We start from the raw sequence: 17952 nt of genomic DNA, 5'->3' as shown, positions 1-17952 counted from the left end.
CCCCCCGCCTGCCCCCGACACGCTCGAGTGCCCTTGTACGCTCTCCAACTCCAGGACTTCCCTCTCGGAGCACAGGCCCTGGCACCATCTGGTCAAGGCCTGTCTCCTTCACTAGACTGCAGACTCCACGAGAATACGGATTTTGGATTTTGGCTGTTCCGCTCTCCCACTGCCTTCCTAGACCTAAAAGCTGAATGAATGAGCGAATGAGCTATTTACGATGTTTAAGAAACAACAGCAATGCACGGCTGTTTATCCTACAAACCATAAGCCAGATGAATAGCGGCTTAGTTCTACCAATCCCTAAGTCTGTGAGTCTCTGTAAAACAACGTCTATTTTTATACAGCTGAAATTCATTAAGAATTTATTATACGTACGCAAATTACTGTTTTACATACACTTCCTCATTTAATCCTTACAATAAGCATGGAAGGGTTGTGAAAAAGGAAGAAACAGAAGAAATGACCCACGTGAACACGTGGAGCGACGTCTGGTGGAACATTTGGAGCTGCCGCTGCTGTTACTGGGATGAGCATCACCGTGACTGTGACTGTGACTGTGACTCTCGTGAACATCAGCGTCATCGTGATTATTAGTTACTGGGATGAGCATCACTGACTGACTGTGACTGCTATCGTTGCAGTATCACTGTCGCTGTGATTATCACTGTTACTGTCACTGTCACTGTTACAACAGCACTGGCGTTATCACTGTTACTGTTATTACTGCTACTGTTACAATGGCACTGGTATTGCCATGAATGTCGCTGTGACTGTTACTGCTACTGCTACAGTCTCACGGGTGTTATATTGTTGCCATCATTAGCTATTGTCGTGAATATCACTGTCACTGTGATTATTATCACTGTTGTGATCCTGCTTTTAACTCGAGAAAAAGGAAGCTCAGAAAGGCATCTGAAGTTTATGTTATTGAAAACACAATTTTATGAATTTCCTTTTCGCTTTATGTGTGTTCATACGTAGAAACACAATGGCGTTGTGCAGACGGACCCTGTACTCAGGGACCCGGCTGGGTCACCCGGAGGCCTTCTGGGCACACAGGGCGCGTCTTCCTTTCCGTGCACCCGTCTTGCCGCCTTCTCCACTGGCAGGCTCCTCCCTGGGAGGATGAACACAAGCAGCGGCCGCGGCCATTCTAAGCTCGTCCCAGGGGGTCCTGCCACGATTCACCCCCAAGTGCGAGACTTGATACGGGATCTTTCCAGATTGGGAGTCAGATTCGGCACGGAAGCCCCTCTGTCGTTCCCCCCCCCCCGCCCCCGCCCATGTCCGTCCTTCCCTCCCCCCCCGCCCTCTGTCTCTCTCCACCTGCTGCTTCTCTGTCTTCTCCTCTCTTCTGTCCCCACCTTTCCTCTTTCTATTTCTTTAACTGCTTTAGGAAAGCTTGTATTTTCCACTCAATTTTCGGTTTTAAAAGCAGGTAAGCTAAATACTCCTTATCGCTCTAAAGAAATTTGCTTTCCCTGTGTGTCTCGGTGGTTCCAGAGTCCTCAATACACACGCTTCAATTTGCCGTCCAGTCCAAGTCCCAAGGTACCAAGGGCTGAAGAGGACGAGGGACGCTCAGGCCAAACAGGCCAAGCGAGGACCAGCCTGCATGGACACAGGCGCGTCTGGGGCCTGCGAGGCTGTGTGCCAGAAAGTTCTGACACTCCGTCTGGCTCCCTGCAGTGAAGAGCCGCGAAACCTGATGACGAAGTCCCTCACTTCAGGCACAGAAGAAAGAGGGGCGCTGAGACCCTCCGGCCCAGCCTGCCGCCGGCGCTCCAAGGGGAGCAGGAGCCAGTGAGGGCCGCTTCAGGGCCAGGAAAGCCGAGTCCCGGGGCCAGGAGGGGAGGGAGAAAGGGCTTCCAGAGCCGCTGGGGCGGGAGAAGGCCTGCGGAGTGCAGCCGCGTGGTCTGACACACGCTGCCTCCCCCGCAGGGGCGCGCACGTGTCAAGGGAGGTGCCGCCTCGGCCCTCGCTACCCCCAGGCGGTTGGGAGGTCCGGGGAGAGGGCGAAGGTGCACGGCCAGCGGGAGCGCTGTCTCGGGCGGTCACGGACACGTCGCAGCTCAAGCGACACCTGGCTTCACCTCCACATGCAGAGCCTTCCGACCTCACAAGGAAACCACGTGCCTCGAGATTCGCAGTGAAAGTAAACCCCTCTCCAGTTCAGGGAGGAAGAGAAGCCAAAGACGCGCAGCGCCTCACCCTGGTACCCGGCGCAGGTCCTCTCTGAGGCCCGGAGGGAGCCGCCCTCACCTCCAGGGCACCCACCTCCCCACGGGCCCCTAACTTCCTCGCCTCCCCAGACTGGACGCCCCCGGCCCTCTGCGCTCGCCCTTAGCGCGTGAGCTCTGCGCGCCACCTGCCTGAACTGTGCGACTGTCCACCCCCTCTCCCGTCCCTCTGCAGCCTCTTCTCCAGCCCATCCTGGTGGCCGGGCTCAGGGACCTGCTGCCTTCCCCTCCCCACCGTCGCCCCCGACCTTCTCCTGGAGCTCCGAGCGCCCGCACTACCGTTCCAGGGATCGCCACGAGGGGTCGCAATCCAGAGAAAACATCGTGCTTTTATTTTAACAGGAAGGGAAATGGAGACACAGAGTAATTACTCAAAAGCTTATAAAGGAATCCAAGCCTGCGCCCAGCCTCAAACATCTGCTGACAGGTCTTGACTTTGTGCCATCACGCAGAAAATGAGAGCCCCAGGAGGATACGAGGAAGAAGGTCACAAGCAGACACTTGGTGCCCAGCCCCCAAGTTTAATACGAATTTCAGGTTCTCCAAGCGGGATAACAGCCGGGGGGACGTAGCAGAGATAGGCGGTGCTCCACAGAACTCAGTTTGCAGATACGCGACACACTCCGCTTTTAACAACATGCAACTGGCTTTAAGATCTGATGCTGGGGAGAGCTCCCAGGAGACACTACCCCGTCTTACGAACCGGACTCCGTGGAGCCTAAGGACATTTCTTAGCGACGGAAAAGGAACGTGGATGAGGCTCCCCTGCCACCGTGTGTTCAGCAGTTTGTTGGTGCTTTGGGGAATTTCTAAGAACGTAAGGCTTCCTTGTGCTTATAGGGAAGACCTTACATCGTGGCACTTTTCCGGGTGATGTTTCTCGTCTTCTCCCTGTTGACAGCTGCCCTTACAGAAGCCCTGACTCCCTGCTTACTGCTGTCATACAGGAAATCCAAAATCTTCCGAAGAAAACCACACACCTAAGCTTGCTCGATCCAGAACAGTGACCAGCCCGGGCTTATCGTCTCATCCGGAAGGCGAGGTGAGGTTTGCGACTTCTGTTCTTGCTGCCGCTCCGAGGTGCTGCCTGCTCACTTCTGGTTTCAGGGTTTTGTTCTAGGAGTTAAACTGCCAAGGGCTGACCGCATGGCAACATGCAGGAGGAGAAGAGACCGGTGACTTGGGAGCCGAGCTATGGAAACACAGCAAAGGATGTGCAAACACATCCTGCTCACGTCTTTCAACAGAGACGGAAACAAGGCCGGGGAAACAGACTTGTGACTTCAATCCTTGGAACAGCTAAGTGTCAACAGCTTCAGATTAAGCAGAGTGGTTTAAATCAGCAGATCCCGAAACAACTGAATCGGAAAACTGCGGAGGGCGTGCTTCCCGCACCTGGTGCACGAGCTGCCTTCCGACAGGAGAGCGGCTCTTCCGGGGTGCGTGGCCCCCAGCGCAGCGAGGGGCTCCCGTCTGAAGTCAGGCTACGGCCACAGACGGATCTGTGCTGCGCTCTTCTAACTGGCCAGTCCAATGGCAAAGCCCACGGCTGCAGAGAGAGGCTGCGCGCGCCCAGAGCCCTGACGACCTGAGTTGAGGGCGGAGGCGGAACCCCCCCCCCGCCCCCCCCCGGGGGGGGGCCGGGGGTGGAAGGAAGAGGAGAGGAGGGAGAGGGTTCCAGGAGCTCGGGGTCAAAGCCAGAGTGAGTGAAGCCCTCAAATCCCACATCTTGGATACCTGGGAGAAGGAGGCCAGAGGTGCTTCCCCAGGCTGCTTAAGGAAATTTAAGGCTCAGCAGGAACCATCTGCTTTCCACGGGCACAGGTTGGGTCTGGGGATGAAATCAATCTAGAACGAAGGAGACAGGCCTCCTGGAGAAAGCACCACTGAGGAGCCAGGCCTCGGGCGCACCCGGCCCACGGCTGCGCAGGTCAGAGCACAGCTGCAGAGGGCTGCACACGCTCCCCAGGACCCGGGCCCTAAGGAACGCCCACCAGCGCCGGGACATTCTGAGCAAAAGCTGCTGTCGGTGCCAGGCTCTGAGGAAGAGGGCTGCTGGGGCAGGGCACCCGGGATCTGGAGACCGGGAAGGCAGGGGGCCCGGCATTTCCCTACGAGGTCAAGGTGGAGAGGGTGCATTTAGGCAAATCGCTTTCCGTCTCTGGGCTTAGATTTCTTCCTCTGCAGGTTCGAGTGAAGCTCGCTGAGTTGTAAGAACCTAATAGAGAGCTCTGAGTCGGGTCCCTCAACTCTTCCGCGTCACTCTTCATCTGGAACGGGACGCCTGCCACTTCTGGCCTCAGCTGAGAACGCATCCCAGGCTCCTCTTGAGCCACGGACAGCAGCTCGGTGGCCTCAAAGTCCTCTGTCGAAGACCTGGGGCCACGTCATGAGCAGAAGAGAGGCCTCCCTTGCAGGTGACCTCTCTGGATGCAGATGGGGCTCTCTGGATGCCCGCAGCCTGGACTCCACGAGAGTCTTGAGGAGAGGAGTGCGTGCAGCAAGGCCAGACGTACGGAATGGAGCCACGGAAGTGTCTTCCGGTTTCACTTGGGACTTAAAGGGGTTCTGTTGTGGGGTTGTCTTTCTTCAGAGGGGCTGAGCCAAGACTGGGAAGCCCAGGTAACAGTTAGTGCCCAATGCATGTCCAAGTTCATTCAAAAACACCCGCTGGAGCCAGGTCAAGTGACGGGTAAAACGCCCTTGAGCTTGCAGAGCGCAGGCCGCTATAAACCCATCCGGGAACTCTCACGTCTCGTTTTCTGCAGCAAGTCTATTTTCACCCCCAGCTCATTGAGTCCCAACTCCCAGGTACCTGTGGACAGCTGCTCTGCTCTAAGAGAAGTCCTCCTTGTGGTGACACAAAGTCAGGGAGCAGCGTGGAGCCTGTGGAATACACGGAGCGGGGCCGGTGCCACAGGCTCCTCTCGCTGTGGCCTCAGGGAGCCTGGACGCCCCTGGTGTGCACAGACCAGCCAGGCTAAGGAGTGCGCTGGGGCCGACCGCCGTGACCAGACAAAAAGAGCCAAGTCCTCGTCAGAGACTGGAGGAGCCTCGGCTACTTCGAAGGCTGCAGGGACAGGAACATCCAGCAGAGGGAGGCCAAAGGGACGCAGTTCTCCGCTGCCGGGCTCAGAGGGAGGCCGCCTACCGGTCACGACGCACAGGCTGAGGGGGGGACCTGCACTCTGGCCCCACCGCTGCCGGCGGGGCGGGCAGCTGTTTAACGCTCGGGCGGTCACTTAACCTCTCTGGGTCTCAGTTCCCACATCTTTCAAAGGGGACTAAGAAAGTGACTTCCTCAGAGCATGGCTATAGGGCAAACAAAGGGACGAAATGGAGAAGTCCAAGTAAGACCTACTTAAAGGGCAGAAAATGCTGCCCAGAGTATTATCGATGAACAGCCAGAAACTCCAAAGGTTGTTTTTCAGTCTTGACCTTCACACCCTCTCCTGCCCAACAAGATTCAAGACAAAAAAGAAAGTCCTCCTTCCTGTTTCTGGACCTGTGTGTATAACGGGTGCCTCTGAGGCTCCTCTGGGCCAGGAGGGCCACCTGGAGGCTCTTTCCCTGGGAGCCTTGGCCATAAAGAAGCTGCTGAGGCAGCCGGTCAATGTCAGGCCCCTTGCCCCTCCGCAGCGCTGCCTGAGGCCGGGCTGAGGGCCGGGGTGCTCAAACGGAGAGGCGAGCGTTCGCGGGATCCCCATCAACCCCGCGGCCGCCCCGCGGCCCCCGGAGCCGGCATCCCCGCACTGCTCAGAGCGCCGTGGGCCACGTGCACAGCAGCCCCCGCACTGGGCCGGGAGCAGAACCGAGATGCATCCCCTCGGCAGCAGGGCTTGGGGCACGGCCTCGCCACCTCCGAGTGCTGAGAGCCTCGGCCTCCTGCGGGCCTCCTGCCGCCGGCCTGGCGCCCCTCCCGGCACCCTCTGACGCAGCTCCCGCAGGACCACAGCCGCAGTCAAAACCTGGCTTTGTCCTCCCCGCAGCGTGCTTTTCCTGCCATGCTCCCGGCTCGGGGAGGGACGAGCTCGCGGGCAGAGGCCCCCCTGGCCCCCCGCCCCCTCCCGTCTGCAGCCGGACTCCACGTCCGAAAGCTGCGGGGAGCTCATCCTCTGAAGGCCTCGCTGCCTCTTCACGCCCCGCACTCCGACTTCACGCAACTCCTATTTCTCCTCTGCAGGACTCTCATCTCCCGCACTGCAGCTAAAATGGCTTTTCTAAGGGGAATTCAAACCCAGCCCTCCGAGCTAGAACACCTCCACTCATGCCTCACAACCCCCGAGACTGAGTGTCAGCCTCAGAGCATCATTCGCGAGGCCGTCCAGGCTCTGCTCGCAGTCCCTCCCAGGCCCCGGGACAGCTCCGTTCCCACGAAGCCAAACCACCTGCAAGCCCCAGGCAGCCAGGCTCTCTCTCGCTTCTGGCCCTTCCTACTTCCTCTCTGACTCTTTATTCCAGCCTCTCCCCACCCAGCCCTCCCCAGCCTCGCTCCTCTTCCCCCAACCTCTGCTTAAAGCCTGTCCTCTAGGAAGCTGTCCAGGCACAGCCCCTCTCTCGTGCGAGGCGCTCCTGAGCCCGTGACCGCGGTATCCCACACCACGGCTGCTGTATCCCAACCCACCTGGCCCACCAGACGGTCCTCTCCAGTCCGCGTCCGACAGCTGGTGGAAGACCTGGCGTCCCATTAGGGGAATGATATACATAAACATATGTGAACACTGTATATAAACAAACGCACGAGAGATGGATCGCTGATGGCCAGGCAGCTACTCCAGAAGTAAAAACATAAACCTCTAAGAGTCACAAAGGGCCAATTTACAGACTCTCTATGGCCTTTAAAGCCAAACCATTTCCAAAAGGGTAGGACCGGCGGGGCAGAAACAGCCATGCGCACCACAGGCCTGCCCAGACCTCAAGAGTCACGGGAGGCGGCCAAGTTGACATTTCACTTGTGCTGTCTCTTCCTTTTTCAAACTCTCACGTAGCCCTGAGCTAGACTGATCTAGGACACAGATGGCAGTGGTGCTGCTGGGAGAGACGTGACGAGGGGCAGGTGCACAGAAGGACTAGGGGAACTGGGGCTGCAGAGCCCAGATGACGCGCAGGGCCGGGGAGGCGGGCTAGGAGGGTACAGACCAGTGGACAGGGCTTCAAGAACAGGGCTGAAGGGAGGCACCTGGAGACTGGAGTCCTGGCCCGAAGAGGCAGCAGGACAAGCGGGACGGGGCCAAGGGACATGCAGGGCTAAGGGGAAGGCATGCACAGCGCTGAGGTGCCAGCCAGGAGCATGGCCGGGGCGGGCGTGAAGGGCAGCTGAGAGTAGGATGGCTGAGGAATCCCGGAACCCTGGGTTACTGCCATGAGCCCTGCCAGGGAGCGGCAGGTGAACAGACAGGAAGGGCTCCGAGAGCTCGTCTTTGAGAGACTCCAGTGCCCTAGCGCTCAGCCACCCCCGCAGGACGCCCTCCAGGCCGCTCCCCCACCAGGCTCGTCATTCCAGCTTCCTAAGCCAACCAACTGAGGACTCTTCCCCATTCGCATCCGCTGCAGAGGGAACAAGTTCAGGCTTCGGATTCTAGGTGTAAATACACCTTAGCCTTCACATCTACTAGCTGTAGGAGGCTAGACCTCAGCTTCCTTAGCCATACAACAAGGATGCCGCCTCCCAGACCTGGTAAGGTAAGTGGCATCACCCAGGAAGCACATGCAGTCCAGGTACAGAGTCGGCCGTCCCTGCCTGGCTCCCTTCCCCTCGCCCCTCCTCTCCCCAGGCTCCTGCGCGTGGGAGGGGCGGCGGAGGGCCCTGCCGACTCACTAGGACAGGCGGCATGAGTCGGGGCTCTGGAGCATCCAGGGGTGCAACAGGGACGCTCCTCCCCCCGCCCAATCGTCCCGGTCCGGTTCCCCGAGGTCTTGACCGGCACAGGGCCCCGCGCGGTCAGGGAAAGCGGGCTCCGTTACTACCTTTCTCGCCACGTTCACAGACGCGTGCTGGGCGGCGCCGTCCAGGGCGGGGACGGGGTGCGGGGTCTCCCCGCCCGCTGCCGGGGGCAGGCTGGCCGCGGTGCTCCTGTCAAGAGGAAGGGCTGGCTTTGGGCCTTCAGGCGCTGGGGGCTCATCCGCAGCCTGGAGAGGAGAAGCAGAGGTGGGTGGATTTTCCTGCAACGACGAACACCCGCAGCAAGAGCGCAGGCTCGCCCTGCACGGCGAGGGGCCACGCGCGCGCACTGCTTCACGTTTTCCCAGCAAGACAGACTCTCTTCTCTAAACCCTTCCGGATGGGACGCCTCGGGACAAAACCCAAACCGAGAATGCGGAGCTAACGCTGTCCCCGTCCCCTCAGCGATCGCAGGCGTTTTGACTCCACCGGCGGCCTCTAAACCCTGGACCACCCCTGCCACCACAGGGGTGAGTTCTCATCCCCCGGAGAAGTGGAGCCTCAGAGGAAGACACGGGAAGCACGACCTGAGGTTTCCGGGACAGAAGCCGAAGTGTGAGGCCGTATATTCTATAATAAAGTAAAAGTCAGCAGAGCCACTCTGAAGGTATAAATGTGGCTGCACATTTAAAGGAGCTACCGCTACGGAAGTGAGAGAGGCGGAGGAAGGGGCTGGAGCGGGGCGCTCGGGAGACGAGGAAACGCACAGCCGGGCGGGAGGGCAGAGGCCGCGAGGCCCTGAGTACGGGCGGCCCTCCCGCGGGCTTTGGCTGAGCAGAGGGAGGGGCAGCCTTCCTCGCCCGGAGGGTGAGAACGAGGCCTCCTGCGGGCATCGTGGAGTCTGCAGGCCTGGGTCCACGTCTTGGCTCTACCGCTCAGTGTCTTATGATCTCCAGGCAGACCGCGTGCCCCTCTCTGCCCTCCACTTCTGCCTCCAGGAAAACAGGCGGCGAGGCCTGCCTAGCGTGCTGCCGACAGGATAAACGGCGCAGTGTGTGTGAAACACCCCGAGCTTCAAACCTGCCTGTTCGGTGTCAGGGGCCTGCTGCCTGCCGGCATCCAGGGCGCCTCCCCTCCCCTTCCCCTGTGGTCTGGGATTCCCAGGTGACAGCAAGACGTCAGGGCTCACCCAGGTAAGACACAGCCTCCCTTCAACACTGGCACTGGCCGAGGTTCCGCACAGCTCGGGAAGTGCCACTCATGGACAAGGAGCCTGGGGTCGCCCAGGAGGTCAGGGATAACTTTGGCCTCTGGGGACAGTACTGAGCCCAGATCCACGCGGGGACTGGGGCCTCTGCTCTCTGGAGCTTTCCTGAGACGGGAGAGAGAGAGCCCGGGCCAGGCCTGAGTTGCGAGGGCGGGGTTCAAGGCCACCCTAAAACGAAGACACTGCTCCTGCGCCACCGTGTGTCGGGAGCGCCCTGCACGGTCACAGGGAGAACGCGTGCTGCACGCCGCCCCGAGGCTCACCTGCACGGGGTCCTCCTGGCTCGGGGGCTGGACGGGCGCCGGCTGCCGCACGATGTAGTTGATCTGCCCCACAATGGTTTGCTGAAGGTGCTGAGGGGACTTGGTCTGACTCAGCTGCAGGCTGGGCTGCTGAGCCTGAAGGAGCAGCTCCAGGTCCTTCTGCATCTCCTCCAGCTCAAACTTGTGGTGCATTATGTCCACGTTCTGGGCACAGGCAGGCCCAGGAGGGCCCTCCTGCTGACCGGGAGCCAGGTGCTGGGACGGAGGCAGGGACGGGGGTGGCTGCTGCGGGGGAGGGGGTGGCGGCGGGGGCGGAGGTGGCAGCTGCTGCTGTGGCTGCTGCTGGAAGTGGCTGAGCTTCAGCTTCTGGTGGTGGCCGAACTGGACGTGGATAGAGGGTGTGTGTGAGGCGGGGTGCGCGTGGGCGCCCTGCTGGGCATCCTGGGGAGGGACGACGCACACGGGCTGGGGGGCCGGCGGCTGCCCCAGCCGCTGGGACCCGCTCTCCGGCTCGGCAGGGGGCTGCGTGTCCAGCCAGGGCTGCAGCAGCTTGGGAGAATGCGGGTGGCAGGGCAGGTCCTTGTCCTTGGGCAGCAGGGCGGAGCACTGCAGGGACCCCAGCTGCTGGGGCATCTCAGAGGGCGGCCTAAAGCTGTGGGCTGGGTGCAGGCTGGGTGGGGGGATCTGGCCTTTGAGGGAGGGCGACACTGGGGGGCAGTGAGAGCAGCAGACCGATGAGGAGCACAGGGCTGGCGACTGGAACTTGTACGAAGGGTGGCTCGGAGTCTCTTGTGGAGCCACTGGGGACGGATGGCTTTGACAGAAAGATGACGGACCCTGGAAGCCTCCATAAGCAGGAGGATCTGCCCGCGACAGCTGTCCGCCGTCCGTAGTTATACAGCCTAGAAACCAGAAGAGAGGGTTCCTGGGGTAACGGGCAGCTGTGCCCTTGCCACCTCCTGCTCCTGGGACCACAGGACATGACTCAGAGATGAAGACACGCAACCCTGACCCCCAGGACTCAGCCTCCATCGCTGCCAGCAGGAGGGCCTCCTGGCCCCGCTTGGGGGCAGGAGACATCGGAGACACGAGCTCAGCTCTTATCCGGTGCTCAGGCCTGACTCCGTCCGTGTCCCACGCGAGAAGCCGCAGCCTCACAGAGCACCTACCTCTCTTTAAACAGAAGAGCCCAGCGGAGACTCAGAACCACCACCACCCCCACACCAACAGAACCCAAGCCTGGGGAGGAGAGGGAGCGGCCTGCAAAGTGCAGAACTCCCCCCGCTCCCCCGGGACAAACGAGCCACTCTTCCACCACGGATCCAGGCAGGTGGGGCAGAGGAGAGCGGGAAGCTCCCACAGCGGGTCAGCGCCAGGAGCCCGGGCCGTGGGCCTGGGCCGCACGCACGAGGAGCTGGTACCTCTCGCTACTGGCACCTAAGGGCTCCTGCAGCTCGCCTGGGGCTCGCTCAGGGGGAGACCGCGCTCCCGAGGGCGGGGGGCGTGCTTTATTCACCTGGGGTCACTGGGGGCCAGTGTGCGCCTGACTCAGAGCAGGTGCTTGAACCAAAGGGAAAGGGAAGCAAAACCAATAAGCTCAAAAAAGCACGGATCACTGGCCGCAGGTTCCACCCTCTGCCACAGTCAGAGCCGGAGGAAGGCAGCAGCCGGCCACGAGTGTAACAAGCCTGCCACGAGGCAGCCGGCAGGCACAGGGAAGCTGTCTGCGCTCTGCCCAAAGTCTGCGTGCCCACAAGTTACTGCAACAGGGGAGAAAACGCCTGAGGTCGTGAACTGTCTGCTCACATCTCACCTCCACAGGGTGTGCGCTCCTGGCCGCCCGTCTCTCTGCGTCACTGAGAGCCCTCTGCGTGCGCGCACACACACACACGTGCACCCTTCCACGTGCACCCTTCCACGTGCACCCCTCCACCCAGGCGGCCCACTGCAGCGCGGGCCACCGTCTCGTCTCCTCTCTAGCAACGAAACTGAGGTCACGGGCATTCACACAGGACTTACAAAAGTCCTGAACTGCCATTGAGATTTACGCTGTCAACTCTCCCCACCCCTGCCCTACCCTCATCCCCTCCAAAAAGGTTTGCTGAATGACCCCACGACTGCTGGCAGCCTCAGCGAGCGTTTCCTGGCGGGCAGGCGCTGACGTTCCCAGCAGGCGGGCAGACGGTCTGCACGCGGCCTTGGCGCGGAGCGGGCCCTGAGCTTACCAAGGGAAGCCAGCTGCTTGGTCCAGAAGTTAGGCTCCCACGTGAATCTGATGCTCCAAGGGGAGCCGGGGTCTGTGTTACAGTTTGTCTCCAGCAGTCGCTGCATCTGAAACACAATCTGACAACAGCGCCCGGGTCATCTCTGTGGGCGTCTTGTGCCGCGTGCCAGCTCCTCCCCCTCCCTCTGCCCAGGTGGAAGGGCCCAAGCCACGGCCCCTGAGCCTGTGGTCCCCACGGGCTCGCTTCCTCACTCCGGGAGTCTTCACACGCCTCCCTGCCCTCCCCCCACCCGCACGGACCCCTTCCATCACTCACTCTGCAAGACTCTGTCCAAGACTCTGGGGACTGTCCAACTACCCCACCAACACCCAGTTATAACCAACGTTCTCATCAGCCGCCCGGCCTCTTACTTCCTTGATCTTTTTTGGGGGGGGTATTTTTAGGGCTGCACCTGCAGCACACGAAGGCTCCCGGGCTAGGGGTCTAATCAGAGCTACAGCTGCCAGCCTACACCACAGCCGCGGCAGCGCCAGACCCTCAGCCCACTGAGGGAGGCCAGGGATGGAACCCGCATCCTCGTGGATCCTGGTTGGGTTCTTAACCCCGAGCTGCGTGGGGAACCCTCCTCATCTCTTTACCGTAAATCACCTGCACCTCCCTCTCTCGAGTTCAGTCACCACCCTAGGCCATTTTCATCATCCAGAACCACCCCGCCCGGGGCGACCTTACACCCCAGCGACCCCTCCCGGATCCCAACTCGCTGTCACCCTTTCTGCGCGTGCTCGTCAGCCTCACCCAGCTCCCCGTCCAGAGGGCTGTCCCCGCCTCCTGTCGTTTTCAGTAACAATGTCACCAGGGCCCCAAGGCCTGAAAGCGCGTCAACGCCCCACCCCAAAGCTATGTGAGCTGGGGTCGCTTCAGGGATCGTCCACCTTGGGCCACCCTTCGGTCTGTGTTCCTGTCACTTGCTTTCCTGCCAGCTTCCTCTTCCACGACCCTTAACGACTACTTAAACCCTTCCTCATCTCTTCGATGCCATGGACCCGAGCCCAACCCTCTCGACATCACCTCCCGCTTCACAGAGGGCGGACAAATCACACAGGAGTTCCCGTTATGGCTCAAGGGGTTAAGAACCCGACCAGGATCCATGAGCATACAGGTTCCACTGCCGGCCTCGCTGCGGCATAGGTCACAGATGTGGTTCGGACCTGGCGTGGCTGTGGCTGCGGTGCAGGTCACAGACGTGGCTCAGATCCCGTGCAGCTGCGGCTCCGCTTCGGTCCCCAGCCTGGGAGCCTCCAGGAACGGCAGGTGCGGAGTGTGTTCCATGTCCAAGGCCAAGGTCACCCGCGGACCGCTTCTTCCTGCCTCCGGGGTTGGCTGGCTCCACCCAGCGCTCGCCTGCCTTCCACCTCTGCTCCCGCATAAACACGGGCGGGTCCTCCTTCTTTGTAAAGGACCCCCGGCCCTTTCCTTCTCGAGCGACTTTCCTACGTCCTGCCTTTTCCCTTCCGTCTCCGCTTCTCATCCTCTCTTCCTCCGTCGCATTTGAGCTTCTGCCCGCCGACTTCGCTGGAATTTCTTTCAAAGGCGACGAGGGCCTCCTGACGCCCAGATCCCAGGGCTTCTCCCCACTGCCCGTCCCCCTCACCCAGGCCGCAGCGTGGACGCCGAGCTCGGGAGACCCCAAACAGCTCCGTGCACCAGGCCCTCCTGTCCCCTCTGCCCCGACAGCTGCTCTCGGCCCCTCTGCCCCTCCGTCGTCCACACTGAAAACGACATCCCCCCCGCCCCCCAGCCCAGGTGTCGACTCCTCCTCCTCCCTCGCCCCGGCACCCCAGTGACTCCCACGTGTCTCTCTCCAGCCCTGCCCTTTTCTCTGACTTCCAGACCCGTCTATCAGAACGGACTCCAACGGCTCCTTTCTGATGCCCCACAGCCCCTTAGATTCAGCACGTCCAGATCTAAGCGCCTGCATGTCTCTCAAAAGTGCCACTCCTCTTCCTGGGCATCCCCGTCCTCCGACGCCAACACGTCGACGTCCTCAACGCCCCCTTCCCTCCTAGATGCCGCCTGAACCCAAACAAGAGTCCGTGGAAGGTCCTGGTGTCCGGCCAATGCCTGGACCCGTGACCTCAGGCGGAACTGGAGAACTTCCCAGCTGGGTCGCCTGGAGGCAGCAGGGCTACCCCAGCACCTGGCCCCTGGCACTGCGGGGGTTGGTGAAAGACGGTTTTCCCTTGCTGACCCGACCGGTGATGGAGGAGGTGGAGCCCCTCGTACCAGCTCTTTGCTGAAGAGGAAGGGGACGCTGGTCTTGCTGCAGAGAGCCCAGGTAATGAAATTCTGCACGTGCTCGAACTGACGGCTGAGAAGCATGATGCTCTGCAGCTGCTGCTCCAGCTTCCGCTTCCGCTCGTTGGTGATGCCCTGGGGACAGAGAGAGGACAGCATCCCTGACCCTAGTCGTGGACAGCAGGCCACGTGCCTGGGAAGCGTGGTGGCCCGAGCGCGTGGCACAGACACAGACGGAATCAGAGGAACCTGCAGCCCTGCGAGGAGGACGTGGCTGCTGAGGGCGGGAAGGGAGGGAGGAAGGGAAGCAGCGTCTGCGATGCAACCATGGGACGGGGGAGGCAAGAAGGAGGGTCTGCCCCCCCTTGGGCATCAGTAATCCGCGACGCCCTTTCAAGGCTACCGCTGTCTTGCTGCCACGGCACGAGTGGGACTTTGATCTGATTTTCTACCCTGAACGAGCCAGCTTCCCACAGGGAGACTGGGCGTTTTAAGGCACAGGGAGCTGCAGGGAGCTGTGGAAACCGAACCTCTGCACTCTAGCCCAGGAGACCGGAGCCCTGAGCCCGCGTCCAGCCCGCGCAGAGGGAGAGCCTGCCCCGTACCTCCAGCTCCTCCATGAGCCCGTTGGCCTGTTTGTTCAGCTCGCTCATCAGCACCATCTTGGCCATCTTGATCTGGTTCTCCACCTTCCTGTGCTGATGCTTCACCTCAAAAATCCTGCCAACAGGACGGGACGGTGCGTGGGGAGCCCTCCCCCAGGCCTGCCAGGCCCCGCGACAGCAGACCCGAGAGCCTGCCCATCCAGGTCGGGCCCAGCAGGCCCCAAATGTGAAGAAACAGGGGCCCCTCTCCCCCCGCCCCTCCCTCTGCAGCCCAGCCCCCTCGAGCCAAGCAGGCAGCGCCCGCGTCAGCCCCGGCTCCTCCAGGTAAACTCAGGTCCACCAGGCGACCCTCGCCATGACCTCTCACAGCGCCAGACGCGGGACACGGAGAGCGCGGGGTCATCTGCTATTTGTGGAAAGGGAGACTACTGCGCTGGGCGGTGTCCGGCGTAAAGAGACCAGCCAGGGACAGCACGGGGAACAGGCGTGGCCAAGGGCTGCGGATGTCGCGGGCGCATGGGCGGCGACCGCGGACGCGGACAGCGTTGCTTTTCGGGGTGACTAAGTCGGTTTACAGGCAGACCGCCCTAACAGTGGTGGCACAACTCGATGACTAAGCTAAAACCCACGGAGTTACACATTTTAAAAGGGCGATTTTATGGTATATACACTGTATCTCAGGAAAGCTATTTCTTTAAAAAAAAAATACATATATATATATATATATATATATATGGGCTTCGAAGCCACACAGACCGAGCTTCCAAATTCAGCTCCGACGAGTTATGAGCCGTGACAACCTCGGCCGCCTCATCAGGAGAACAGAGATGAGCCCTGCCTCAAAGGATGTGGGAACTGATCCAAACGACGCCTGTGTGGCATCCAGCCCAGTGTGTGCCAGCCGGTCCTGGTGGTTCCTGCCACGCGCAGGTTTACATGGGAAAACCGCCGGGAGAGGGGCGACGAGGTTCCATGGCCCTGACCTGAGCCCACACGACAAACGACACCCTCCTCCCCACAACCCGCTCGGTGCCCTTGTGTTTAGCGCCTGCCTTTGGCTAGTTCACGGCCACTCTAGCCCAGACTCAGCCCTGCTCACCCAGGGATGACCCGAAACCCCTCCCTGCCCCGAGACCTGCATGTCCCCATCACAAGCACTGCACCCGGGTCCTGGGACCCAAGTGAGCCGGGATGGCACGTGTCCAGGGCTGGCAGGGGACTGGCCTCTGCTACCTGTCCTCGATTTGCTTGGCCGACGTCTGCAGACTGGATTTCTTATGCGCCACCTGCGTGGTCACACTTTCCAGGAGCATCCTCTGGTTTTGTAAAACTTCCTCAAGATGTCGGCACCTAGCGGAGGAGGCGGAGAAAAAGCCGAAGACAGCGAGTCTTACTCTGAGCTCAGCAGCCAAGCAAGAACCCGGAGGGAGCGCCTCAGCCAGGTCCGCGGAAGGGAAGCCAGAGGCTTCAGGCCCTTCTGGCCTTCTCCAGAGAAGCCCCCCATGCCCCCCAGGAACAAGGAAAAACCTGAGCCTGGGGGCTGCTGGCTCGCTTGAGCAGGGGGAGGGCCCGGACGCCCTTGCAGGTAAGAAGCGGTCCGCAGCCCTCCCGGGCACCCTCGGGGCCGCCGGCCGCCCACCTGTGCTCCTTGTGCTCCAGCAGGAGGCAGCTGTGGCAGGTGAGCACGTCGCAGGTCTCGCAGAAGAGCCTGAGCACCTCCTGTGTGTGCAGAGGACAGCACACGGCCAAGTCTCCAGGACCGCCGCTCACTCCTGCCGGAGAAGATGGAGGAAGTGGGCTTCCTTGGCTTGGGAGGCAGCCTCAGCCTCCACAGACACAGGCAGACGCAGCGCTTGCAGGGAAGGTGGCGCGAACTGGAAGGCGTCTCCCGCGCCAGTGAGGCTGCAGGAGCCTCCGGAGGAGGGGGCCGGGGCTGGCCGGATGTCTCGGCTTCCCAGAAATGATGCGCCATCAAGCCCCAGGCATCCTGCCACCTGCTGGGGCTGAGGGAGGTGCCTGCTTCCGTTGCACAGGGAGCTCCTGCAGAAGAGCGAAGCCTCTGACTCGACCTAAACCTCTCCATTAACCAGGATTCTCTATGGTGGGGCTGAAACCAGCTACCCCACCTTACTGGGCTCTGGGCCGGGTGACCTGGACCACGAATGCTGGCTCCTGTGGGTCCGATGAAGGTCAAACTTCTCCCACAGTTCAAGGGCCTTAAGAAAAGACTTTCAGGAAGACTGTCATTTTAAAAAGACGCCAGAATTCACTCAGCAGTTAACGAACCCGACCAGGATCCACGAGGATGCGGGTTCCATCCCTGGCCTCGCTCAGTGGGTTGAGGGTCTGGAGCTGCCGTGAGCTGTGGTGTAGGTTGACATGGCTCAGATCCTGCACTGCTGTGGCTGTGGCTGTGGTGTAGGCCGGCAGCTGCAGCTCCGATTCGACCCCTAGCCTGGGAACGTCCATATGCCGTGGTGTGGCCCTAAAAAGCAAAAAAATAAAAATAAATAAAACAGATAGTGCTGGATGGACAAATGGACAAACCCTAATCCAGGCTGTTAAATAAATCAAGTAACTAAACAGGAGTGAGGCCACTTGCTCTAGACAAGGACGAAAGACAGGGCACTCGATGAGCTTCCACGGTAATTCAAGACTGTTCCTCCCAAGACCCCTCCCACACCGCCACCCCCACAGGGAGAGCCTAGCGGGAACTCACGCGGCCACACGGCCCTGGAGGAGACAGCTTTCCTTTAGGAAAGGCTCTGAGACCACCCCCGGCAGGGTGACACGGCCAGAGAGCTATTCAACGAGGAGCTCACAGCCCGGCACTACCGAGGGCACGGGGGCCGGAGGGGAGGACGGGCAGCGCTACCTGGAGGTGCCTTCTGGGTGCGCGGCAGGAGCAGGCCCCCGGGCGCAGGACCGTGCCGGTGCTCCTCCGTGCAGGAGCTGCACAGCCAGCGGTTGCAGTAGGTACAGAGGATGTGTGCTGCCCGCTTCTCCTTGCACTCGGAGCAGCTCTGGAAGAAGAGTTCTGGAATTACTGACGCCACCTGCATCGGACCTGCTTCTATGGGAGGCAACCACCCTCGGGACTGGGGTCCGAAGGGCTTCCCCCGCTATGCTGGAGGGCAGCCTGTGCGGGAGGGCGGCCTGGGAACCACCCGTGT

The 17952-nt window shown here is 60.8% G+C and overlaps 1 protein-coding gene across 10 annotated transcripts in view; it reads right to left on the bottom strand.

Annotated features, from left to right (window-relative positions):
- Positions 1-17952, bottom strand: part of TRIM66 (tripartite motif containing 66) — a 60940-nt gene that overhangs the window by 12931 nt on the left and 30057 nt on the right. For 9 of the 10 annotated variants that reach the window (XR_014814446.1, XM_084974777.1, XM_084974770.1 and 6 more), the window contains 8 exons: positions 17655-17802; positions 16419-16551; positions 16013-16129; positions 14780-14894; positions 14163-14309; positions 11880-11997; positions 9655-10556; positions 8211-8372 (listed from right to left, as the gene is read on the bottom strand). Coding sequence is in view for 9 of the 10 variants with exons in the window: in XM_084974770.1 (XP_084830896.1) it covers positions 8211-8372; positions 9655-10556; positions 11880-11997; positions 14163-14309; positions 14780-14894; positions 16013-16129; positions 16419-16551; positions 17655-17802 (1842 nt within the window). In the remaining variant the exon portion in view is untranslated. Of the gene's footprint in view, positions 1-2552; positions 6920-8210; positions 8373-9654; positions 10557-11879; positions 11998-14162; positions 14310-14779; positions 14895-16012; positions 16130-16418; positions 16552-17654; positions 17803-17952 lie in introns of those variants that run through there. The other variant, XM_084974778.1, reaches the window with a different exon arrangement.

Source organism: Sus scrofa, chromosome 9 (assembly GCF_054392235.1).
Source record: "Sus scrofa isolate SSC_HxYL_T2T_F1_AM1 chromosome 9, Sscrofa_HxYL_maternal_Yorkshire_Landrace_v2.0, whole genome shotgun sequence".
NCBI lineage: Eukaryota > Metazoa > Chordata > Mammalia > Artiodactyla > Suidae > Sus > Sus scrofa.
Note: the sequence above shows the minus strand (reverse complement) of the source record. Positions and strands in the feature narration are given on the sequence as shown.